The 26,450-nt window shown below is 43.6% G+C and overlaps 1 protein-coding gene across 1 annotated transcript in view; it reads left to right on the forward strand.

Annotated features, from left to right (window-relative positions):
* Window positions 1–587: 587 nt before the first annotated feature.
* The window catches only part of cldn19 (claudin 19), a 38,177-nt gene continuing 12,314 nt past the window's right edge, over window positions 588–26,450 (forward strand). Inside the window, exons 1-2 of the mRNA XM_088309281.1 lie at window positions 588–1,279; window positions 2,470–2,634. Coding sequence (XP_088165407.1) covers window positions 1,057–1,279; window positions 2,470–2,634 — 388 coding nt within the window. The 5' untranslated portion in view covers window positions 588–1,056. The remainder of the gene's footprint in view (window positions 1,280–2,469; window positions 2,635–26,450) is intronic.

Raw genomic sequence — 26,450 nt, forward strand, 5'->3', positions numbered from 1 at the left:
ATCAAAATATACTGAAACACAAGTGCCTTTTAGTCCTCTCCCTAGTGTTGACCAATCAACTCCCTCCAACCCTTTGTGTCTTGTCCAGGTGTTCCTTGTTGTCTCATCACTTTGCATACATTTAGTTCCCTGGTTCCTTTCAATCTTTTCGGTTCAATGGCAATTTCTCTTGTCCTGTGTCTATCGTCCGTTCAACAGCGTGTTTCCGTTTTCATAGTGATAGTTATTTTGTACATTTTAAGTCAAGTCCTTGTGTTTAGTTGATCCCTATCATTTTGTACTTTTGTATTTTGATCATTCCAAGTTCCTTGTTTTCCTGTTTGTTTTCTTTACATTAAATACCCCTTCAATACCCCTGCATTTGGGTCCTCCTCCACCTCAACCTCCTTGCGAAATGTTAATGTTTAATCAAAGTATTGGGACTCAGTTAAGGGAATTTTATTGAAACATTTTCTGCATTATATAAATAAATTTGTATTGTATTGTATTAATGAAGTTGTCATTCCAATTTAGCCCCGCCCCCATCTTCCTCCTCCAACATCTGCCCTCCCTGTAAGCATGACTGTCTCACAACAGACCAACCACAACCCATTTCTTCAATGTAAGACTCATCCGATTGACTTTTTCTGTCTATTTCTATCTTTCATCAACCCCTCACTGAGGCACTTGATCCTGGAGCATACGAAAAGCAGAGCGGGGGACAAAAGCAGTGCACAGCAGAAAGAAAGAGACTTGGACCCATGCGAAGTACAGCATTTCAGACAAGATACTTGATAAACAGCACTATAGATAACTAAACAGACCCAAGTTCTATTTTACCAGCTGGACTCAAGATTATATTGAAGCCCCAACAGAAGAGAAATTATTGTAACTGTTTCAATGTGATTCAACAGGGTTATAACAGCCCCTTGTTTTAACTCAGATACAACAAGAGACAATCAAAAGATATCAAATAGAAAAGAACAACGTGAAAGAGGATTTTCCACTAACTACAGTTTGAAGACAACAGGAGTGGTTGAAACGAGATTAAACCTTGGGAAACGGAGAAACAGAAGGATGGCAAACCTTGGTGTCCAGTTGTTAGGTTATTTCCTCGCCTTGGGTGGCTGGATCGGCATCATCTCCACCACAGCTTTACCTCAATGGAAGCAATCATCATATGTCGGTGATGCAATTATCACCGCTGTGGGTCTGTATGAGGGGCTGTGGATGAGTTGTGCTTCACAGAGCACAGGACAGGTCCAATGCAAGATCTTTGACTCAATGCTTTCTCTTGACAGTGAGTACAGTGTTTGATATTGACTTAAGAACATCCACACTAACATGCAGCTTCCATTTTCATAAATTAAATGCATACAGAATGTGGCAAATATTTAAGTTAACAAATACTGCCATGTACATTGAATAGATTGTGAGATGGTGAAAAAAATCTATCATTTTTATTAAACTGAAATATAAATAAACAAATAAATGCAGTTGATATAGATAGATAGATAGATAGATAGATAGATAGATAGATAAACTTGAAAAAAATACATGCAATTCCTAAATTTAAATGCTATGTGGTAATTTAATTTAAACTTGACTCAGCTTCATTTATACAGCACGGCACAACAATGACTAAGAAAGTGCTGTTTGAAAAAGACAAGACAACAATTAAAATATTAGGAATAATTACAATCCCAAACAACTAAGCAAAATGTTAACTTCTAATTAAAATACATATATATATATATATATATATATATATATATATATATATATATATATAAAATATATGCTATATACTTTTACAGGGCATAAACCACCGTCACACCCACCCCACAAGTCACCACTACTGAATACTCAGTAGAATGTTTTTATTGTCTTTCTGAATGAATATGGTCTGTGTTTAGGCAAACACCAGTGATGATTCACTCCCTTAAATGCAGGCCCACATACATACACTCATAATGACAGACAAACAGGAGCACATGTGCACACACACACATGCACGCACCCCCCCCCCCCCCACACACACACGCACTCATGCACTTTAAACTGGTCAAGAACTTTTCAGCTCTACTAAATGTGCACTGTTGTGAATGAAGCATATCATGAGTCAAAACAGAATTTAATGGTCAATATGTTGCTAATGTTCACCACACAGACACATGAAATACTTATTCACTTTTCGTGGCCGCATGAATGCATGCGTGTGCGGGGGTGGGTGAGTGTGTGTGTGTGTGTGTCTGTAAATTATTTGGAAATATGTTCCCCCACTGAGTTTTGTGTGAGTAGGCCTTTGTGTGATAGACATTCATTTTGAGAATGCAAAACCACCAGTATTTGCCATGCATTGCCTTTCGAATAGTGGTTTACTTGTTGTGGTCCGTTTTCCATGTATTTATCTAAGTGACTTTAAATACACATGTTTTATATTGATGTTTAATATTTTTCATTTTACATTTTAATGCCCCCTCTCTTTAGTCCACATCCAGACATGTCGTGCCCTAATGGTCGTGTCAGTACTGCTTGGCCTAATCGGCATCATCATCAGTGTGGTTGGCATGAAGTGCACAAAGGTGGGAGATAATAACCCTGCAGTCAAGACGCGCATTGCAATGACAGGAGGGACTCTCTTTCTTCTAGCAGGTATGAGTTGTCATTTTTTACATTTTCATAACTTTCAACAACTACATAACTTGATGGGATCAGAAGTCTTTGGGAAAAATAATGGTGGTTATTTCATTATGACATAAAGATAAAAATAAAGATGGCTTTTATTAGTCCTACAATGGCAACATTTTCAGTGTTACAGCAGCAAAGATATAGGTCACACAAAGATGGCGGCGTAATGTATATGTATATATATATATATATATATATATATATATATATATATATATATATACTTATATATATATATATACTTATATATATATATACTTATATATATATATATATACATATATATATATATATATATTAGGGCTGTCAAAATTAAAGCATTAACTCGGGTGATTAATCCCACATTTTTTAACTCACTTAAATATTTTAACTCAATTAACTCAGTTTGATTTACTTCAAAAATAATTTGCATACTTAGCAAATATTGCGCCATATTAGCTGTACATATTTAGCAAGTCTCAGAACAAAACACAGTGTTCAAGTTGCCACTGGTTCTTGCAAACCAACACTGCTGAAGTGTGGCGCTTGTGGGCAGTTTTGAGAAATGTATCGACGAAAAATGCCTGTAACGATGCCTCCATTTAGATTGTATATAAGAATCAAAGAAAGCTATTATAACAGTTTTTGAATGATTCTGATTCTGATTCGAAATGTACCTCATATTTGGTTATTTTGCATCAATTCCAAGATATTATTCAAGTAAATATCTGTTCCAAGCGTCGCAAAAAAATAGTAGTTGAATAATGTAATTAATTGCAATTAATCATGGAATTATTTTGTGCTTAATTAGTTAAAAATATTAATCACTTGACAGCAAACATCCAGAAAAAACCTATGCGAAAATACACAGTATATACGTATACAGTGATCCATCGCTATATCGCACTTCATCTTTCGCGGCTTCGCAGATTTTTTTTTTTTTACAGTGGAATTGTGCTCAATGTGGCAGCCCCTGGGATTTCAAATAAGGATGCTGAGAGTTTCAAACGGGTGTCGATAATTTTTTATCTCTGAACAAGCATGTTCACTGTGTTTCAGCACCGTGAAAACTACAGTACAACAGAAAAACACAAATTGTAATCATAGTTTCACAAATAATTCACGTCAATCATGTATACACAACGCTCCTATCAACTCAATACAAAGGAATAAGATATATATATATATATACAGTAAGTATTCCCACCTACGGACCTCTGTCAAACGGAAATTCCCTCCAAAAAACGTATGCATTAAATTTTCTACTACTATATTACATTAACGATCGATTCCTCCTCCGATATCCGGAACCTGGAAGCCATAGCGAAGCCCGCAACAGTGCAAACGCAAGCAGTTCGCGCTCCATACAACTCCGCCGTGATCGGATCCAAAACGGCGACATGTAAATGACTTCTTTGGCATGAGTTTCATCGTCTGTGGATCATAGCATCCAAACAAAGAAGAACGATAATGACCGTGGAAGAGACCGTAACATGCATCCGATAAAGCGAAGCGGGATACAAAGTAAAAAAACAAGGAATCCATTCTGGCTCAGTACAATTCCGGTAGTTTACTTTCACTCACTCACTCTCTAACTTTACATACCCTCCCTCACCACATAAGATGGCATTGCTCAGCTTTTGAAGCCAGCCGCGGGACGCTTCTAAGTCCTCTATGCCCATCGATAGCGCTATCTAGATAGCCATCTCTCTAATTAGCGGTCCAGTTAGCGGGAAGTTTTTAGCACAACAGTTAAAGCATTCCAGGACATGTTCATTTACCCCATCAAGCCACCAGCAATTTCCTCTGAGCAGGTAAACTGCCGGAATTGTACTAAGCCAGATTCGAGTCCTTGTTTTTTATACTTTGCATTTCACTCTCTTCCACGGTCATTACTGTTCTTCTTCGTTTGGATGCCATGATCTACAGACGTTAAAGTAAATGAATGAATTTGAAATCTCTAGCAATTTCTGTAGAACTCACGCCAAAAAAGTAATTTACATGTCACCGTTTTGAATCCGATCATAGTGGAGCGGTCAAGGTTTTTCCTTTGTATGGAGCTGGAACTGCTTGAGTTTGTGCTACTGTGGGCTTTGCAATGGCTTCTGGGTTCCGGATAACGGAATTGCCTTTTTATATCCATCTATCCATCCATCATCTGTACCGCTTCTCCTCACTAGGGTCGCGGGGGGTGCTGGAGCCTATCCCAGCTATCTTCGGGCAGTAAGCGGGGGACACCCTGAACTGGTTGCCAGCCAATTGCAGGGCACACAGAGACAAACAACCATCTGCGCTCACACTCATACCTAGGGGCAATCGCCCTGCCATGCATGTTTTTAGAATGTGGGAGGAAACCGGAGTACCCGGAGGAAACCCACGCAAGCACGGGGAGAACATGCAAACTCCACACAGGATGGCCGAAGCCGGGATCGAACCCACGCCCGATTGCTGTCTCTCACTGTGAGGCCATCGTGCTAACCAGTCGGCCACTGTGCCACCCTATATATATATATATATATATATATATATATATATATATATATATATATATATATATATATATATATATATATATATATATATATATACACTATATATATATATATATATATATATATATATATATATATATATATATATATATAGTGTGGTGCACTTCACCTGTTAATGGGCCTAGGGCCATGCAGCGCCTTTTGTTTTGTTTTTTCCCAGCCTAGATTTGGCAATGTGATGTTATGAGTACCGTTTATGATTGCGAGACTGTTAGATGGATTCTTGTTGTATGGTACTTGTGGCTCACTCCATGGACACTGCTAAAACATTGTCTGTGCCCAAGCTAGGGACCAAAATGACACGGTGTATCATCTCAACCAATATTAGCTGTGATTGTAACTTTGTTACTGGAGGCATTTAAAGTTGACGAGAGAAGGTTCTTTACATTTTCGTGACTCTGTCTACCCACGCATCGCCATTGCACCGGAAGGTACAAGCACGACAACTGGTGTCAGAAGTGGGATTTTTCACAATATTGAGTGAATAAATTCAGTTTCCTAGTTGACAACTTGAACCTGAGCTACAACTCGTTGCGGCTGTTGTTGCAAGTTGAAAAAAAAGAGATTGTGCCAAAGGAATCAAGACAGGTTGCTTTACCGCAGCCACGCACAACTTCCGGGCCCGCTCCTTCACAATAAAATTTGAAGAGGAGGCACCCGGCGTGACCAAGTAAATTAATAAAAATGACTGAAGAATTACAAGGAGCTAAAGCAGGCCACCCAGAAGGCGGAGACAGCTCCAAAGCGGCTACAAGCTGTGTTGGAAAATTAAAACCAAGAAACAATGATGTTGGCCCCTGTTCTTTCACACATGACAGGACACTGAGCTGCACAACAAACCCCAACACCACTCACTACTGCACAAGGTGGGGAGGATTGTATGTCAATGCAGTCTACCAGAGAAAGGTTTGCTCCTGAGTTAAGCGCACCTTCAATATAACAACTAGGCCAAGGGATCATGCTCCTTTTGCAGCTGAACTGGAAGTGATAAATCAAAATCTCGAAGTTCTGGGCCATCCAGGCGGGCTGCAATTCCCGAATCTGATAGTAGACGCGGAGAGATAAGAGATCCTGAGCATGAAACCCAACACACACATACCTACCAAGATGCAACCAGGCAAAATAATACAGGAGCCTATTTCAACGCATTGCCAGGACACCTAAATTGGCCATATTTGATGGAAATGAGGATCGGGACGCTTTCTTAATGCCATTTGAACGTCAAACTAGTAAATACGGGTGAAACAGGCTCCATGAGTGTTTAAGAGAAGATGCGGTGCGGTACGTCTGCTCACTCCCAGAGCGCACAAGGGAGGATTATGTTCTCCTGGTAGAGCAGCTCACTCAACGTTTTGGAAAAACGGAACCCCCGACCACAATAAGGGGAAACCTTGGAGAACTCAGACAAGGCGGAGAGACATTAGCTGAATTTGTGGAGGAGGTGAGGCCCCTTATCACCCTCGCTTATCTAAGAGTCGATCTCCAGCTGCAGGACCAGCTAGTGACGGATGCTTTCCTCAAGAGCTTACAATCAGAATCAGAAATCCCTTTATTGTCATTGTATTCAAGTGTGCAACGAGATTAGAGAGCTCGCCTCTCCAGTGCAATACAACAATAATTCAGCTAAATATATAATTTAGATAAATAAGAGAATAGTTAGTGCGATGGAAAATAATACTGAATAGGATATATAAAAACACATCACGTCGCTGTTCTGCAAGATAAGGGTGCTCGTGTGTGTGTGTGAGAGCTTAGAATGGAAATGGCTCTTGGAAAGAAACTGTTTCTCAGTCTATTAGTCCTTGATTTGATGCACCTGTAGCGCCTGCCAGAGGGCATCAGGTTGAACAGGTGTGAGTTTGGGTGGGTATTGTCTTTGACGATATTGAGAGCCCTGCTGAGGCACCGGGCGGTGTAGATGTCCGACGGTGAGGGGAGAGGGCAGCCAATAATCCTTTGCGCTGTTTTGACCGTCCTCTGGAACCTCACTCTGTCCGCCTCAGTGCAGCCGCTGTACCAGGTGGAGACACAGTACGTCAGCAGGCTCTCGATGGACAAGTGGTAGAAGGCCAGCAGCAGCTTCCTGTCCAGGTCGAATTTCCTGAGGACTCTCAGGAAGTGCAGACGCTGGTGAACCTTCTTTACCACTGCTGTGGTGTTGTGTGTCCAAGTAAGGTCATCGGAGATCTGTACTCCCAGAAACTTGTACGTGTGGACCCTCTCCACACACACGCCTTCGATACAGAGGGGGAGCGGCACCGTCTTGTTCCTCCTGAAGTCGATGACAATCTCCTTTGTTTTTGCATGCCTTTGCTCAGGTCAGCACGAGCCACCCTGTACAGGGCTTTGTCGCCTGACCTGAAGGCAGCGTCACGGGCCTTGAGGAGAGAGCGGATCTGGCTGGACATCCAGGGCTTTGCATTTGGGAAGGTCCGTATGGTCCTGTTCAGGGACACAGTGTCCATGCAGAACTTGATGTAGTCCAGCACACATTAAGTGTAAACATCAAGGTCCTGATGATCAAAGAGATCCCAGTTGATGTCTTGAAAGCAGTCCTGTAATTCATTCATGGCGTCATCACGCCAGGTTTTCACAGTCTTTGTGGTGGGCCTGAATCTGCGTCTGAGAGGGGTGTACGCAGGTGCGAGCTGCAAGGACAGGTGGTCTGACTGGCCGAGGGGGGCGAGTGGGAAGGCTCTGTATCCGTGCTTGATGTTCGAGTACACATGGTCAAGAGTGTTGTCTCCCCTCGTTGGGCACTTGACATGCTGGTGGAACTCTGGGAGTACAGTCTTTAAACTGGCCTTATTAAAGTCCCCCACTACTATGTGAACGCCATCAGGGTGGGCCCGCTGATGTTTATTGATGACGCACGCGAGTAGCGAGAGTGCCGTGCTCGTGTTAGCGTTGGGAAGGATGTAAATAGCTGTGACGAGCACTACCGTTAGCTCCCTCGGGAGAAAATAAGGCCGGCATTTAACGGACATGTACTCGATGTCGGGGGAAGAGTGCTTCTCAACGATTGTGCTATTGCTGCACCAGTTCTCATGCACGTAAACACAGAGCCCCCCGCCCCTGCTCTTTCCGGTGTCCCTCGTCCGATCCGCGCGATGTAGCGAGCGCCCAGCTAGCTGGATGCTAGCGTCGGGGACGTTGGCGTGCAGCCAGGATTCCGTGATAACGATCACACTGCTGTCTCGCACATAGCGGTTTCCCAGGATTTGTAATCCCAGATCGTCGATTTTATGGACCACGGATCTGGCGTTGGTGAGGTCTATGGATCTGGATCAAGTGGCAGCCCTTGTGAACAAAGTGGAACTTCTACAGCAGGAAGTTGGAAATTATCAGCCTGTAGTCACAGGACCCCAACAGCCCAATCAATCCAAAACCTTTACCATAAGAAAGCAAAACTATCAGAAGTTACAACATAATAGGAGGTTTGGAGAGTTCAGTTCTGGACACAGATCTTCATTTAACAGGCCAACAGATTGGCTCTAAGAAGAGAGGTGAGAGTTTACAAATTCCTATAACCACAAATGGCATGTACGCAAGCTGTGGCGGACACTGGAGGTGTCCTATCACAAAACCAGAGGGGCGAGGAGCCAGTTACAACCTATGGCAGCAGCCACCTTCCGCCACTCAGCAGAGGTACTGTGTCACTCGTTGTGGGCTACTTGCCGTTGTTTGTTTTACTCGTCAGTTCCGCCACTATGTATTGGAAGAAAGTTTCTGATTCAAACTGACCATGGCTGTCTCACCTGGCTTTTCCGGTTCAAGTGCCTTGAATGACAGCAAGCTTGTTGGATAGAAGAGTTAGGCCACTACGACTTCTGCATTGAACATCAAGCTGGTAAACTACATGCTAACGTGGATGCCATGTCAAGGTTTCCAGGAGGAAAAGTGGACGGATGTGATTGTTACCAAACTGGGATCAGCATGTCAGACCTGCCTTGTAAGGGGTGCACGTACTGCCGGAGAATTTACAAACAGTGGGCCAAGTTAAAAAATTATGTTGTGCCACTAGCAGTAAGATGTGTTGAACACCAAAGTGACACAAATGGTCATGGCACTATTTCGACAGATCATCCATCTGGTGAGAGCTCAGAAGTCAATTGGCTCGAGTTCCCTGGGCCGGAGCAACTGGCAACACTTCAGAAAGCAGATGCTGTCCTTGCCACTCTGCACACATGGAAGGAAACTGCTCCACTCCCTGTCAAAGATGAAGTGACGGTTGAGAGCCCTGCACTGAGGAAGTTCTGGCTCTGTTGGCGCCAATTCAAACTTAGAGAAGGAGTCCTCTATTACTCTTGGGAGAGAACTGGGGACCAACACCCAACCTTGCTACTACTAGTCCCCACATCCATGCGAAAAGAAGCCCTATAGTCATGCCATGACTCGCCATACTCTGGTCACCTGGGAGAAGCCAAAATCCTTGAGCGTGTGCATCAAAATTACCAATGGTATGGCATGGGTGGAGATGTTCACCGGTTTGTCAAGAGATACCCGCAGTGCAGTGCATGCAAGACTGTTGGAACAACACAAATTGCAAAGATGAAATGTTACCAAGTTAGCACCTTTGGACTGTTTGCACCTTGACATTCTTGCGCCATTCCCTGTGTCAAACTCTGATAACAAGTACATTCTCGTCATAATTGATCAGTTCACCAGCTGGGTCGAAACATTCCCTGTCCCTGAGCAAGGTGGTGAGGCAACTGCAAGGAAGCTGGTCTATGACTTAATCACCAGATTTTGAGCCCCCCTTGAGTTACACACAGAACAAGGTTGCAATTTTGAGAGTGCACTGTTTCGCAATGTGTGTGAGCTCTTGCATATTACCAAGACCAGGACTACCCCTTACGACCCCTCTTCCAATGAACAGGTAGAACGGTTTAATAGGACTTTGCAGCAAATGCTTCGTTGTTATGTGAACCAAAGCCAGAAGAACTGGGATGAGCAACTACCATTACTTACCGCAGCCTACCGCAGCTCACGACACACAGTGACAGGATTCACACCGACCAGGCTTATGGTTGGCAGAGAGGTTCGCCAACCACAAGACATCCTGTCTGGTAACGCAAGACTTACGGACGAGCCACTGGAAGTATCAGATTTCCTTTACAACCTGGAAGAAGGTTTGAAAGCAGCCCACAGCATGGCGAGAGAGCACCTCCGTTCTGCACAGGAGCGATTTCGGTGCTAGAGAACATTTGTATAGTCTTGGAGACCTAGTGTCTGTGAAGGACAGTATGAAAAAAAAGTGTCGAAGTCGAAAGCTTCCAGCCCTCTGGAAGGGTCCCCTGATTGTTTCTGCCAGTCGAGGTCCGGTGCTGTTTGAGATCCAAAGTCCCAAGCGTAGTACGATAATGCATCACGACCGACTCAACTCCTACGACAGTGAAGTTATACCTGTCTGTATTTCACGACAAAGAAGTAAAATGGTGCAGCAGTGTCAAGACCCTGATGTCCAAGCCAACGCAGAGGACATTCCCTTGGTGCCGGTGTTGCCACTGCCATACGATCCCAGCAGTACAACCACAGGTTCAAGTGAGGAGTCCAAAGGTCCATTTGAGGTATCTCAAGCCAGCAATCCAGAGTGTCAGCCAGGACCAAGACGAGGTGATAAAAACCCATTGACCAAGACTGTTAACACATCCAGTGGTCGCCAAGTTAATAGACCAGAGAGATACATATCTTAGTGGCAAGTTGCATTAAGCTAAAATCATATTGACAGCTCATTGCTTGCACTTCAGACTGTGTGTTATGTTTAATGTCAGTACTTATTTTTTATGTTTTCCCTACATTATCTGTACTGAAGGGACACAGTATTCCTAAACGGGGGGTAGTGTGGTACAGTTAACCTGTTAATGGGCCTAGGGCCATGCAGTGCCATTTTGTATTCTTTGTCGTGTGACTCTGTCTACCCATGCATCGCCATCGCACCAGAAGGTACAAGCACGAAAAGAAAATAAATAAATAAATAAATAAATAAATATATATATACATATATATATATATATATATATAGAGAGAGAGAGAGAGACGATATCAATAAAAAATAAATTAAATGGAGTTGGCAGGGAAGAAATTAAAATGAATGTTGTCATCAGGTCATTGCTTTAGACTGTTTTGTTGTCACAGTGCTGAGCAGAGACATGCACAAGGTGAGGTTGTTCTTGTCTCTGAAGCAGACAAGAACGGCTAAGCCGTAAATGTAAATCCAAAAAAGCAAGCTCTTGTTCGAAGTACATTCATAAAACCACAATTATTTAAAAAAATAAATGCATAAAAAGGGGGATGTGTAAACAACAAAATAGACTCATGCAATTTTAGAGCAGGGGGAAAAAAGCAACACGACAAAAGGTTGATGCAAAATCGGAGTGAACAGCTCTATAAATTAATTAAGGAAAGTGTTCAAAGCCACAGTGGAGAACCAACACTACAGGAAAAATAAGAAAATGAATATTACTTTACAAAACTCAGAACACCAATGTTCACAGAGGAAACAGGACACAAAAAACAGGGAGCCACAGGATGTTCAACAAGCCGAGAATACACAAGTCTAGAGAGCACACAGAGGTGAACAAGTGAATTAATTCTGTGCATGAACCACTTCACTGTCTGCGGTACAACCGCGTACAATCCCAATTCCAATGAAGTTGGAACGTTGGGTTAAACATAAATAAAAACAACAGAATTGCAAATCATGTTCAACCTTTAATTGAATACAATACAGTACAATACAACTTTATTTATATAGCGCATTTCACAACAGGGCAGCATGGTGGTGTGAGATGAGTGTGAGCGCAGATGGTTGTTTGTCTATGTGTGCTCTGCGATTGGCTAGCAACTAGTTCAGGGTGTACCCCGCACTGCCCTAAGATAGCTGAGATAGGCTCCAGCACCCCCCGTCACACTTGTGAGGAGAGGCGGTACAGAAAATGTATGGATGGATATCACAACAGCTGATGCTGTAACAAAGGGCTTTTCCATATGGTGGAGTATAAAGCGTATAAGAGTATATAGCGGGAACTCTTCCCATTAAATCGGCACAAACTGACAAAACCAACAAGAAAAAAAAAATCACTTTTTATAGCGTTAATATTTCCAGAAATCAGTTAAAATTAAGCATACACTACAAAGACAATATATTTAATGTTCAAACTGAGAAACGTTGTTTTTTAGCAAATAATCATTAACTTTTAAGAATTCTATGGCTGCAACATGTTTACCACTCCGTTACATCATCTTTTCTTTTAACAACATTCAATAAACGTTTGGGAACTGAGGACACTCAGAGTTGGAGCTTTCTAGGTGTAATTCTTTCCAATTCCTACTTATAATGGACAGCTTTAACTTTTCAACAGACTGGGGACTCCTCTGTCGTATTTTATGCTTCATAATGCGCCACACATTTTCAGTGGCATATAGGTCTGGACTGCGGGCAGGCAAATCCAATACAATCTTTGACTACAATGTCACACAATTGTAACGTGATGAATGTGGTTTGGCATTTTCTTGCTGAAATAAGCAGGGTGGTCCAAGAAAAAGCCTGAATGTACATTTCAGCATTAATGGTACCTACACAGATGTGGAAGTAACCCATGCCACAGCCCCATACTATCACAGATGCTGGCTTTTGAAATACGCATCCATAACATATCCGTAAATGGTTATTTTCCTCTTTGGCCCGGAAGACACGACATCCACAATTTCTCAAAATAATTTGAAATGTGGACTAGGCTGACCACAGAACACTTTTCCACTTTGCATCAATCCATCTTGGATGAGATCGGGCCCAGAGAAGCCGAAGGGTGTGCTGTGTGGAGGCTCCTGACCGAACCAACGCAAACGTTATATTACCCCTCTGAATTTGTGAAATCTGACTGAACACAAGGAAGATAACATCGAGAGGGAGAAAAATACACCAAGAAACCTGACCTGGAGGCAGTTTAAAATTAAGTAAACTGTCATCGAGCAGTGCTAATATTAGCTGCTAACTCAAATCTACTGGTGCGATGCTAATCGGCTAACGCAAACCAAGGCTGACTACGGAGTCATCTTGCAAGAGCCCCGAGACTTTCGTTGAGAAAACAATGACCAGCTCTAACGCATCAAAGAAGACATTGCGAAAGTGAACAACAAACTAGAAGAAGCGGAAGAGAGGATAGAAAAAACGGAGGTGAGAATGCTAAATGTGGAAGAGGCTGTGATGGGGCTTGTACAGCTGCATGTGAAGATCGTGGACAAGCTGACAGACATGGAGAGTCGCACAAGGAGAGACAATATTAGAATTCATGGTGTGCCTGAGGAGTCTGAACGAGAATCCCCTATAATGAGTGTTTTCGTCGAGACACTCCTGCGCGAGGGGCTACAGTTAAGCCCATCGGATAATATTGCTATTGAGCGGGCACATCGATCGCTGGGCCCCCAACTCCCTAGCGAGGCCTCTCCACGCTCTATCCTCGAGAGGTTTTTGGGCTTCACAGCCAAAGAAAAAATTCTCCGTAAAGCTTGGCAACAAAAAAGCTTTACTTGGAAAGATAAACGCACATCACTTGATGATTATCCTGCGTTTATCTTGAAAAGGAGAAGGGAATACGCAACCATCCGCAAAACTTTGAAGGACAATCGAATTCCATTTTAAATTCTCTTCCCTGCGAGGATGAAGGTGAAATATGTTGACCGAACAAAAACGTACAACACTGCCATGGAAGCAAGTGAAGATCTGTCTAAAAGAGGCTTTCCTGTAACAATCATCAAATCAAGCTAAGACAAATTGACAATACAACTAAGACAACATCTTGGAGGAGAGGGACCAGAGCAACCCGTGCTACAGTTAACCCAACAAGTCGGGGATTCAGAGAGAAGTTGAGAGCCTCCAGGAAACCAACTGCTGAGCCCCCTTTTTTATTCCCCCCCCCACAAAGTCAGAAAACAACAACCATTACTGCCTATTCTAATAGGAATGAATGTTTAACGAATTGTCACTGATGATTTAGTGGTACATCCACCTGAGTTGCGTGCGGGCAGCGTGGGATCGGTTCCCACTCGGTGACGATGTCTAAGTCTCCCCAGTGACTGGCTGGCAACCTGTTCAGGGTGTGGTGGGCCTTTCGCCCCTGCTCAGCTGGGATAAGCTCCACACTTGACTCGTCGAATGGCAAAGGTGGCCGTAAAAAAATCCTGGAAAAGATTTTTTTAACTTATGGAGGAGATAGGGGTAGTAGTAGAATTAGAATTAGAATTAGAAATCCCTTTATTGTCATTGTACTCAAGTGTGCAAGTAGTAGTAGTGGTAGGAGAGAACATAACCTAAAGAAGGAATATACAGTGAACCCCCGGTTATCGCGGTTAATGGGGATCGAGACCACCCGCGAAAACTGAAAATCCGCGAAGTAGCGTCGCACCTTAAAAAAAAACAAACAAAAAAAACACCGTATATATATACTTCGCACCTATATATATATATACATATATATATATATATAAATATATATAGGTGCGAAGTAGCGGCACACCTTCAAAAATGCTTAAAAAAAATATATATATATATATAAATATATATATATAAATATATATATATATATATATATATATATATATATATGGGTAGAGAGAGAGAGAGTGAAATTCATGTTATAACAAAAAAACCAAATTATTATTAAAACTTGTGTTTTTATTCCCCAGCCATTATTTTTGTATTTATTCAATTACTTCTTTTTGTATTTATTTAATTACTTCGACTTTTACCTGCTGGTACGCCGTCCGGTGTGCCCTGTGAATGTTATGATTCTCCAGCAGAGTTGGAGGATTGAACAGGACTCTCCAAACGTAGACACGGGAAAAAAGGTGGTGATACAAAGATAGTGTAGCGACTTTGTAAATGGTTCAAGGGTTCTGTGTTTTCCTCTTTTCTGTGGAGGTTGTGAAGGCAGCAGGGGAGTGAACGTTATGTTGTTGTCGTTGTGTTGCTCTCTCTCTCTGACCGGCGTGGTTGCGGCCAACAGCAGCCGTTTTTGGCTTAATAATAAAAGCGTTCGCTGATGGACAAATTGGCCTGATTTATTATACAACGTTACAATATTTATGATAATCACAATATAGTCAGTGTAATCAGCGCGTCTCGCAGCAGCTGACGGCATGGCGCGAGACTATCGCTGGAGGAACGCCCACACAGCTGAAAAAACAAAAACACACGCGGCATGACAGACACGGATCATGACAGTGAAATGAAAGGTGGCATTCTTCATTTATTTATTTATTTATTCATTCATTCATAACTGACAGCCTCGCGCTCCGCCCGTGCCCGGGGAAGGTGCTCCTCTTCGGCTTACTGTGACGCGAGCATGCCCTCCTCTTCGGCAGCTCCCATTCGGTTAAACTTCGGGGCCGTTTGGCACCGCCCGTGCCCGGGGAAGGTGCTCATCTACGGTTTAACTGCCACGCACGCCGGCCGGAGTTCTGATACGGTCCAAACCGCGCGAAACGTCGCCACCAATCGTGTCCGAGGGAACCTGCTCTTCTTCGTCCACTCTCTTCTTCGTCCACTCTCCTCTTCGGCGCACGCCGGCCGTCTAACCGCTTCAGCGCCCCCTTGTGCCACTCGGCGAAACTACAATGCCCCCGAATATTTTTTAGACCCGCGAAGCACTGAACCCGCGAAAGGTGAACCGCGAAGTAGCGGGGTTTCACTGTACCCACTACTCTCATCCACATAATGTCTACTCGGAAAGATAAACGCACATCACTTGATGATTATCCTGCGTTTATCTTGAAAAGGAGAAGGGAATACGCAACCATCCGCAAAACTTTGAAGGACAATCGAATTCCATTTTAAATTCTCTTCCCTGCGAGGATGAAGGTGAAATATGTTGACCGAACAAAAACGTACAACACTGCCATGGAAGCAAGTGAAGATCTGTCTAAAAGAGGCTTTCCTGTAACAATCATCAAATCAAGCTAAGACAAATTGACAATACAACTAAGACAACATCTTGGAGGAGAGGGACCAGAGCAACCCGTGCTACAGTTAACCCAACAAGTCGGGGATTCAGAGAGAAGTTGAGAGCCTCCAGGAAACCAACTGCTGAGCCCCCTTTTTTATTCCCCCCCCCACAAAGTCAGAAAACAACAACCATTACTGCCTATTCTAATAGGAATGAATGTTTAACGAATTGTCACTGATGATTTAGTGGTACATCCACCTGAGTTGCGTGCGGGCAGCGTGGGATCGGTTCCCACTCGGTGACGATGTCTAAGTCTCCCCAGTGACTGGCTGGCAACCTGTTCAGGGTGTGGTGGGCCTTTCGCCCCTGCTCAGCTGGGATAAGCTCCACACTTGACTCGTCGAATGGCAAAGGTGGCCGTAAAAAAATCCTGGAAAAGATTTTTTTAACTTATGGAGGAGATAGGGGTAGTAGTAGAATTAGAATTAGAATTAGAAATCCCTTTATTGTCATTGTACTCAAGTGTGCAAGTAGTAGTAGTGGTAGGAGAGAACATAACCTAAAGAAGGAATATACAGTGAACCCCCGGTTATCGCGGTTAATGGGGATCGAGACCACCCGCGAAAACTGAAAATCCGCGAAGTAGCGTCGCACCTTAAAAAAAAACAAACAAAAAAAACACCGTATATATATACTTCGCACCTATATATATATATACATATATATATATATATAAATATATATAGGTGCGAAGTAGCGGCACACCTTCAAAAATGCTTAAAAAAAAAATATATATATATATAAATATATATATATAAATATATATATATATATATATATATATATATATATGGGTAGAGAGAGAGAGAGTGAAATTCATGTTATAACAAAAAAACCAAATTATTATTAAAACTTGTGTTTTTATTCCCCAGCCATTATTTTTGTATTTATTCAATTACTTCTTTTTGTATTTATTTAATTACTTCGACTTTTACCTGCTGGTACGCCGTCCGGTGTGCCCTGTGAATGTTATGATTCTCCAGCAGAGTTGGAGGATTGAACAGGACTCTCCAAACGTAGACACGGGAAAAAAGGTGGTGATACAAAGATAGTGTAGCGACTTTGTAAATGGTTCAAGGGTTCTGTGTTTTCCTCTTTTCTGTGGAGGTTGTGAAGGCAGCAGGGGAGTGAACGTTATGTTGTTGTCGTTGTGTTGCTCTCTCTCTCTGACCGGCGTGGTTGCGGCCAACAGCAGCCGTTTTTGGCTTAATAATAAAAGCGTTCGCTGATGGACAAATTGGCCTGATTTATTATACAACGTTACAATATTTATGATAATCACAATATAGTCAGTGTAATCAGCGCGTCTCGCAGCAGCTGACGGCATGGCGCGAGACTATCGCTGGAGGAACGCCCACACAGCTGAAAAAACAAAAACACACGCGGCATGACAGACACGGATCATGACAGTGAAATGAAAGGTGGCATTCTTCATTTATTTATTTATTTATTCATTCATTCATAACTGACAGCCTCGCGCTCCGCCCGTGCCCGGGGAAGGTGCTCCTCTTCGGCTTACTGTGACGCGAGCATGCCCTCCTCTTCGGCAGCTCCCATTCGGTTAAACTTCGGGGCCGTTTGGCACCGCCCGTGCCCGGGGAAGGTGCTCATCTACGGTTTAACTGCCACGCACGCCGGCCGGAGTTCTGATACGGTCCAAACCGCGCGAAACGTCGCCACCAATCGTGTCCGAGGGAACCTGCTCTTCTTCGTCCACTCTCTTCTTCGTCCACTCTCCTCTTCGGCGCACGCCGGCCGTCTAACCGCTTCAGCGCCCCCTTGTGCCACTCGGCGAAACTACAATGCCCCCGAATATTTTTTAGACCCGCGAAGCACTGAACCCGCGAAAGGTGAACCGCGAAGTAGCGGGGTTTCACTGTACCCACTACTCTCATCCACATAATGTCTACTCCCGATTAGACTATATTTTTATGTATAAAAAAGACCTAAAGTTAGTGAAGAGTTGTGATATCGGACCTCATGAAATTTCAGACCATAACCCTGTCACAATTAATGTCCGCCTCACAAGTAAGAAAAAAAATTACCCTTTGTAGAATGAATAATAACATTTTGAATAACCCTGATTACAAATGTAAATTAATGGATGCCATTAAAGAATTCTTTTTGTTTAATGATAATGATGACGTTTCCCCTGGAACTCTGTGGGACACTCTTTAAAGCAGTTATGAGGGGTAAAATTATGAGTTTATCAACTCACCTTAAGAAAAACAACCAGCACAAACTCTGTCTTGAAGAAAAACTGTTAAAACTTCAACAAGAACATTCTGAGAATTTGAAAAGTGAAGTAAAGTCTGAAATGCAAAAATTTAAAAAAGGAATAGACAATATTAGGGCAGCACGGTGGGCGACTGGTTAGCACGATGGCCTCACAGTATGAGACAGCAGCGGTCGTGGGTTCCGGCTCCGGCCTTCCTGTGTGTAGTTTGCATGTTAGAATTAGAATTAGAAATCCCTTTATTGTCATTGTACTCAAGTGTGCAACGAGATTAGAGGGCTCCCCTCTCCAGTGCAATACAACAATAATACAGACAAATATATAAATTAGATAAATAAATAAGAGAGTGCAATGGAATTTAGTACTGAATAGGGTAAATAAAAACACATCACAATGCTGTTCTGCAAGGTAAGGGTGTTCTCGTGTGTGTGTGAGAGTTCAGAATGGAGATGGCTCTCGGAAAGAAACTGTTCCTCAGTCTATTGGTCCTCGATTTGATGCATCTGTAGCGCCTGCCAGAGGGCATCAGGTCGAACAGGTGTGAGTTTGGGTGGGTATTGTCTTTGACGATGTTGAGAGCCCTTCTGAGGCACCGGGCGGTGTAGATGTCCGACAGTGAGGGGAGAGGGCAGCCAATAATCCTTTGCGCTGTTTTGACTATCCTCTGGAGCCTCACTCTGTCCGCCTCAGTGCAGCCGCTGTACCAGGTTGAGACACAGTACGTCAGCAGGCTCTCGATGGACGAGTGGTAGAAGGCTAGCAGCAGCTTCCTGTCCAGGTTGAATTTCCTGAGGACTCTCAGGAAGTGCAGACGCTGGTGGACCTTCTTTACCACTGCTGTGGTGTTGTGAGTCCAAGAAAGGTCGTCGGAGATCTGTACTCCCAGGAACTTGAACGTGTGGACCCTCTCCACACACACGCCTTCGATGCAGAGGGGGGGCGGCACCGTCTTGTTCCTCCTGAAGTCGACGACAATCTCCTTTGTTTTTGCAGTGTTAAGGTGCAGTCTGTTGTCCTTGCACCAAGCTGTCAGTCTCTTTACCTCCTCTCTGTAGGCTGTCTCGTCACCTTCCGAGATCAGACCGACCACTGTCGTGTCGTCAGCAAACTTGACGATGGTGTTGTTGCCGTGGGCCGGGCTGCAGTCGTAGTTGTAGAGGGCGTACAGGAGAGGGCTCAGCACGCATCCTTGAGGGGAACCGGTGCTCAGCATGCGGGTGGAGGACGTGTAGGGGCCGAGCAACACAGTCTGGGGTCTGTTGGTCAGAAAGTCCTTAATCCAGATGCGTGTGAGGGCAGGGAGACCGAGAGTGTCCAGTTTGGCGACGAGGATGTCTGGGATGATCGTGTTGAATGCCGAGCTGTAGTCCACAAAGAGCATCCTTGCATAGCTCTGCTGTTGTTCCAGGTGGCCCAGCACAACATGCAGAGCAGTGTCGATGGCGTCCTCAGTGGATCTGTTAGCCCGGTATGCAAACTGGTAGGGGTCCAGAGTGGGAGATAGGCAGTCCCTGATGTGCTGGAGAACCAGCCTCTCGAAGCACTTCATGATGACTGGTGTGAGAGCAACAGGACGGTAGTCATTCAGGTGGACGGCGGGTGACTTTTTGGGGACAGGAATAATGGTGGAAGTTTTCAAGCAGGAGGGGATGACTGCTTGAGCCAGGGAGCGGTTGAAGATCCTGCAGAAAACATGTGCCAGTTGGTGGGCACATGTTTTGAGGACCTTGCCTGGTATTCCGTCGGGTCCAGTAGCTTTCCTGGGGTTAACCGCCAGGAGCGCGCGCCTCACATCGTGTTCCTCTACGATGAGTGGGGGGGAGTTGGAGCATGAAGTGCGGGGGTGTGACGGTTGGGGCGAGTCAAAGCGAGCGAAGAAGCAGTTAAGCTCCTCTGCCAGCGATGCACTCGGGTCTACAGAGGTCGTGCTGCCGCCATGGAAGTTGGTGATGCTCCGTAGACCCTGCCACACCTCCCGTGGTCTGTTACTGGCAAGGTGGGCCTCCAGCCTCCCCTTGTAGATTGCCTTGGCTAGCTTGATGCCTTTGCTCAGGTCAGCACGGGCCACCCTGTACTGGGCTTTGTCGCCTGACCTGAGGGCAGCGTCACGGGCCTTGAGGAGAGAGCGAACCCTGCTGGACATCCAGGGCTTCGCATTTGGGAAGGTCCGTATAGTCCTGTGTAGGGACACAGTTTCCATGCAGAACTTGATGTAGTCCAGTCCCCGTGCCTGCGTGGGTTTCGTCCGGGTACTCTGGTTTCCTCCCACATTCCAAAAACATGCATGGCAGGTTGATTGGACACTCTAAATTGCCCCTAGGTATGAGTGTGAGCGCGGATGGTTGTTTGTCTCTGTGTGCCCTGCAATTGGCTGGCAACCAGTTCAGGGTGTCCCCCTGCCTACTGCCTGAAGACAGCTGGGATAGGCTCCAGCGCCCCCCACGACCCTAGTGAGGAGAAGAGGTATAGATAATGGATGGATGGATAGACAATGTTAACACATTGGACGTACAGAAAAACATACCTTTTCGAAACAACAATAGTATGAGATAGCTGGAAGATTTATGAAATTGCCGATTCAGGTTGATCCGGCCTGTCTGCTCATTGCATCCTTAGTGCTTTAAGGGTTTGCCGGTCCTCTTAATCAGTTTTCTAATCCTGGGACATCAACTCAAATCACATATGCATTCACCCATGGCGCATCCACCTTTATTACATTGAGATTTGTGCTGGCAGATACTTAATTTAGCCAGCATATGCCAAACCTTATTGCTGTTGTCTGTGGATTTTGCCATTCGGTCTCTGTGACGTAGTTTCTCCTGTTGCTCCAGGATGTAGCTAACAATTACTGCACCTCTGATGTCAAACAGCTCATAGATGAGGTTGTTTGTCTGATATATAATGGAATGATGTCACTTAAGAGTTGTCGAGTCAGGGTTGGTGTCATGAATTCATCAAATCTGTCGTCTACCCTCATCACATTTAATGCAAATCAGTTAGTAAATATATAAAGAACTATTTAATCTAACATTTTGGGAAACCCTTCACCAGTTGCTAGATGTTTCCATTTTTATACATGGACATCAAACATAAAAATTAAAACCTATCCCAAAAAATGTGCTTAAAACATTGATTTTTTGAGTAAACCCTTGTTTATCTCCGTCATAATCCTTGTGTCCAACGAAACTTCAAATTACAGTTTTCCAACTTGCCCGCACATACACACATCTAGAGAGAGAGAGACAAAAAGAGAAAGCGAGTTGGGGGTAGGGAAATCAAAATGGTCTTTATGCTTTGAGTTGATGTTTAGATGCATACATCTGTGGCAATGTGATTTTTTAAAACGAGCGGACAAGGCCACCTGGGGACTTGCACCCCACGGGTTTGGAACAACAAATAAAATTTAAGGCACGTGGTTCCAATACCCACAGGACAAAAAGTGAGAACAAAATAATTTCTTTATTAAAATACAAATTATTAAAAACTAATTAAGGAGTGGTATGAGACCTGCCACAACAAAACACAAACAGGACTGGGTCTTACCACAACAGCGGTCAACAAAAAGTGGGGGATGCAAACCTACACAGCACCCGTGAACTACAAAGCAAAATAAGTGAATAAAGGGACCGCCACCAGGGGACCCTCAGTGCCTGTCAAACATCCAAAAAGAAACAATGAAACACAATGAAAAGCATGCGATTGAGACAGACCTCATACCACGAACAGAATAAACTCACACCACACTAAATCAAAGAAACACAACAAAATAAACTAGCCAAACTAACAAAACAACACATAAAACAATCCAGAGTTGCTGTTAAGTAATTTTCCAGGACCGCTGGAAAATGAAATCAGGACTCTTCAAGCGCAGACACAGGAGGATGAATTTAGCAAGGATATTTATTTAAACAAAAGACAATATATATAATAATACGCAAGACCGAAGAAGTGCAACGAAATCGCTGGTGGAAAAAACTCACACCAGGGGAATAACGACGGGAACGAAAAACGGTTGCAAAAGGCAAGGAGCAAAATGGAACAGAAGGGCAAGGAAATCCAATTAACGAGCGAGCTCAACCGATAAGATCAGTAAACGAAAAGAGAAAAACACTTACAATGAACGCAAACAAAGTACTCGGGATGCAATAGCGAGGTCTCTAGGAATTTGCAACTTTGAACCATGAACATGAGCAAGAGGAGAATCTTCCGACGCTGAGTTGTCAGTGTCGAAGTGCTTAAATAGAGCAATAATCAATGAATCAGGAGATTTCGAATAAATAGGCTCTCCCTTTCCTTTGTTCTGATTGCTCAGGCAATATTGCAGAGTGTGAAGAACAAGCCACAACGACTATTTTCTTGAGACAATCACGACTGGGTCACCAATTGTTGGAATTTTGTCACCAATTAAATGTGAATTACTAGGGAATAAACCTAAATGTACTCAATGGATGTTTGTTTTTATATCCAAGAAGGAAAATTAAGACTCACCACTGATCCAAATTTGTTCCGATAGTCTCTTGAATTCTCTGGAGTTCAGGAAATAGTACAAGTCAGATATTTAGACTACTTTTCTAATCCTCGCAAGGACCCGCATACAAGATGAATGCAGTTAGACACAATTGGCACTCTTAAAATGCAGCCCTCACATTAAATATTCCCTCACCATAGACAGTGTTTTTCTTTCATATGTCATGTTGGTTGAAATCGGTCTTCCGCTCTCCCTCTGTCTCACGGGTCAGTCCAAGGCCTCCACCAGGTTCCATGGCTTATCCCATGGCCCAAGATTCCCGTCTTCTGGCATCCTGCAATCTTATCTTTGGTGCGGGTGTGTAAACTAAGAAATATATGAATTATGACATGTGAGAATAATATAAAACCAGTAAACACAATCACTTGTCATTACTTAGCTTTTTGTAGTATTTTTGTATTATAATTTTACAGTGCAGTTCTGGTCTCCGAATGGAGGCGTGGGTTTAAATCCCACTCCTGACACCATGTCGTGTTCTTCAACGGAACAAAGTAGACGGGGCACAACTGCGGGCTTGTCGGTGGCTTTATTTGTCTCTGCTTACACATCACCCCCAGCAATAGTGCCTCCCCAATATATATCATCAACGTAATCAGGATCAGCTGCAGACCGTAATCAAGGATCATCTGCAGACCGGATGAACCTGTCTCATGCACAGCACCGTCAGTCCCAAACAATACAATACACCACATGAGTCTGCTCTTTTTAGAAAGTGTGGTACCATTCCTGAGGGCACCTGTGTCACTGTTAAAACAAAGAGGGGACTCTGAAATCATTTACAGTTCATTACAAAGTTCGAAACAGAAAACTACTGTATGATAGTGAACATCAAGATGTTTAGAAGTATGTAGCAAAACACACTTTTACAGTAATACATGACATTCGCCAGAGAGGTGTAAGCAGCATATATATTAACTTTAGCCAAACTGCAGTGAATCAGCTCTTTTCAGATGTAGGGAAATCCTTCAACATAGCAATAAATTTAAGTTTGTCAAAATTGTGATCTTAATTAGTCCCAGCAATCAAAATCAACAGATATTTAAACTAGAATTTTGTAAAATGACGATGAATGAATCTTTTTCCATCCTGATTGCAAAACATTAGAAGTGTTAGTGTCACCCGAGACCATTAAAGAGGGCACCCAGTCATTATGTGAAATGTATAAACAAAGTTGTATTGTTTTGTACTTAGTTTATCACAAAGTTTAAAACAGAATTAGTGTATATGGTGAAAATTGGTGTTTAAAAGTATCGAGTAAAGTCACGAGGAAAGGAGCTTTTGAAATTTAAAATCTGCCAATTGGGAAAGGTTTTACTCCTGCCTTCAAATAATTATTTAGAACTAAAACATTTTACCCAAACATTCTCTCAATATTTTTCTCAGAAAGAAATGTTTAAATAATGATCCCATTTAGGTTAAATCAGCCATTCTTGAAAGAAACAATGAAAGTCATTGCGTTAAGCACTCATCAGCAGTGTGAAAACAAGACATGTGGTGCAAAGCATTTTGGTAGTCCTTCAGCCTCAGATGGCTGGTGAGAGAGATGTTATGAGAGGTGGGCTATGTTTCTTACTTGCCATAACATTTTAATAATAAGACAAGTCTTCGACATCGTGGACAGCTGCCCTTTTATTCAGCTTTCTCCCGCACATACATACTGGTCTGTTGTCAACTGACTGTCTCAAACCATCAACAAAACGAGTGTTCACTCAACGTATTTCTGTAAAGTTACTGCTGCTCTACTTTATAGTTTTGGAATTTGCCAGCACAGGGTCCTAACATGCTCTGTGAAATGCCCCAAGCTGGTTAGATGGGTTGCTCAAGAAAGTAACACGTGTGTTGTTATAAGGATCTCCGTCCATACACAACGCGCTCTGAATTATAGGGGAACCCTGTCAATCTGGGAGAAGATTTGGGACTTTAAAGTGCTCATTATGGCCATGAAAAAAACGGTTCTCATATCATGTGAGACTTTAGTTACATCATCACTCGTGAGGCGCCTTATAAGTTCCCATGGTAATATCATCATTCGTGAGGCATACTATTAAAAATAAAAATATGGTGCGAAAATATCCATCCATCCATTATCTGTACCGCGTCTCCTCACTAGGGTCGCGGGGGGTGCTGGAGCCTATCCCAGCTGTCTTTGGGCAGTAGGCGGGGGATACCCTAAGCTGGTTACCAGCCAATCGCAGGGCACACATAGATGAACAACCATCCCCGCTCACAGTCATACCTAGGGGCAATTTAGAGTGTCCAATCAACCTGCCATGCATGTTTTTGGAATGTGGGAGGAAACCAGAGTACCCGGAAAAAACCCACGCAGGCACAGGGAGAACATGCAAATTCCACACAGGAAGACCTCTGCAATGCGAGGCCATCGTGCTAACCAGTCATCCACCATGCCGCCCGGTGCTAAAATATATGGCACTCAAATATATAAACCAGCATGGTGCTCAAGTGTGGAGTAAATCAAGTCTCTTGTTGTAATAGGTTCCTTAGATAGAGGAGATAGTGTAAGCGTGTCCATGCTTCTCCAAACAAGGGAAACACATGGCAAGATGGACTGGCAATGGAAGCTACTGCGTTTACTGCCTAGGGATTATTATGGCTCATAAGAACATTGACAGGTGGTGTAATGTCACTCCTTTTTCCTGTCTGGGGATTATTGTGCCTCATTAAACAGTGAAGTGATGACATGGGGTCAATAGTGATCAGTCAGCGTTCGGCGCAGCAAAGCAGTAAGGGAGGGGGTGGGATGGAGTCACAGAGGGTGGGTTCAAGGATGATCTGATGAAGGCCCCCCCTCAGGAGACCTCTCTTTCACTGAGGTGCTCCCCAAGTTAGAGCAGGAATGCTTTAGTGGGTTGGCGGTTCAAGGGCTCCCATACGACGGAGGGCAGCCTTTCTGTGTCGTGTGCGGGCTCTCAACATCCCTGACCTCAGGAATTAGTTTTCTGATGACCTGCACATTTAATGATGACTAAGGCGGATAGAACCATCATGACGTTTAAAAGTGCCGCAAGCGGTCCAGCATGAGCCACAGCGGTACCATCTGCTCTCTTGAAACCTCTTTGTTGCCAGACTTTACCATTAAGAGGACTTACCCCGTGGGCATATGCCGAGTCAGTATAAGCATTGAGGATCTTACCCCGTGCTAGGCTACATGCGGTCGTCAATGCCATGAGTTCAGTTAATTGGGCCGAGCAGCGCTGAGGAATCTTTTCTACTTTTAGTCTGGAGAACGATTCCTTGGGATGCAGTTGTATCACAGCAATTCCAGCATGCATACCTGTGACATCTCTAAAACATGATCCATCAACAAAATACCGTATTTTCACGACCAAAATACGCGCCGTATCAAAGGGTGCAGCACCAGTTGAGGGTGCTATTTCTGTATTTAATACTTAGACTGGGCACGCCGCACTACGAGGCGCGTGTTAGCATGCTAGCTCGCGCAGGCTGATGGCTGACAGTAG

This window comes from Idiotropiscis lumnitzeri, chromosome 11 (genome assembly GCF_059441095.1).
Source record: "Idiotropiscis lumnitzeri isolate Australia: NSW breed Sydney's pygmy pipehorse chromosome 11, RoL_Ilum_1.0, whole genome shotgun sequence".
In the NCBI taxonomy this organism is placed as follows: Eukaryota; Metazoa; Chordata; class Actinopteri; order Syngnathiformes; family Syngnathidae; genus Idiotropiscis; species Idiotropiscis lumnitzeri.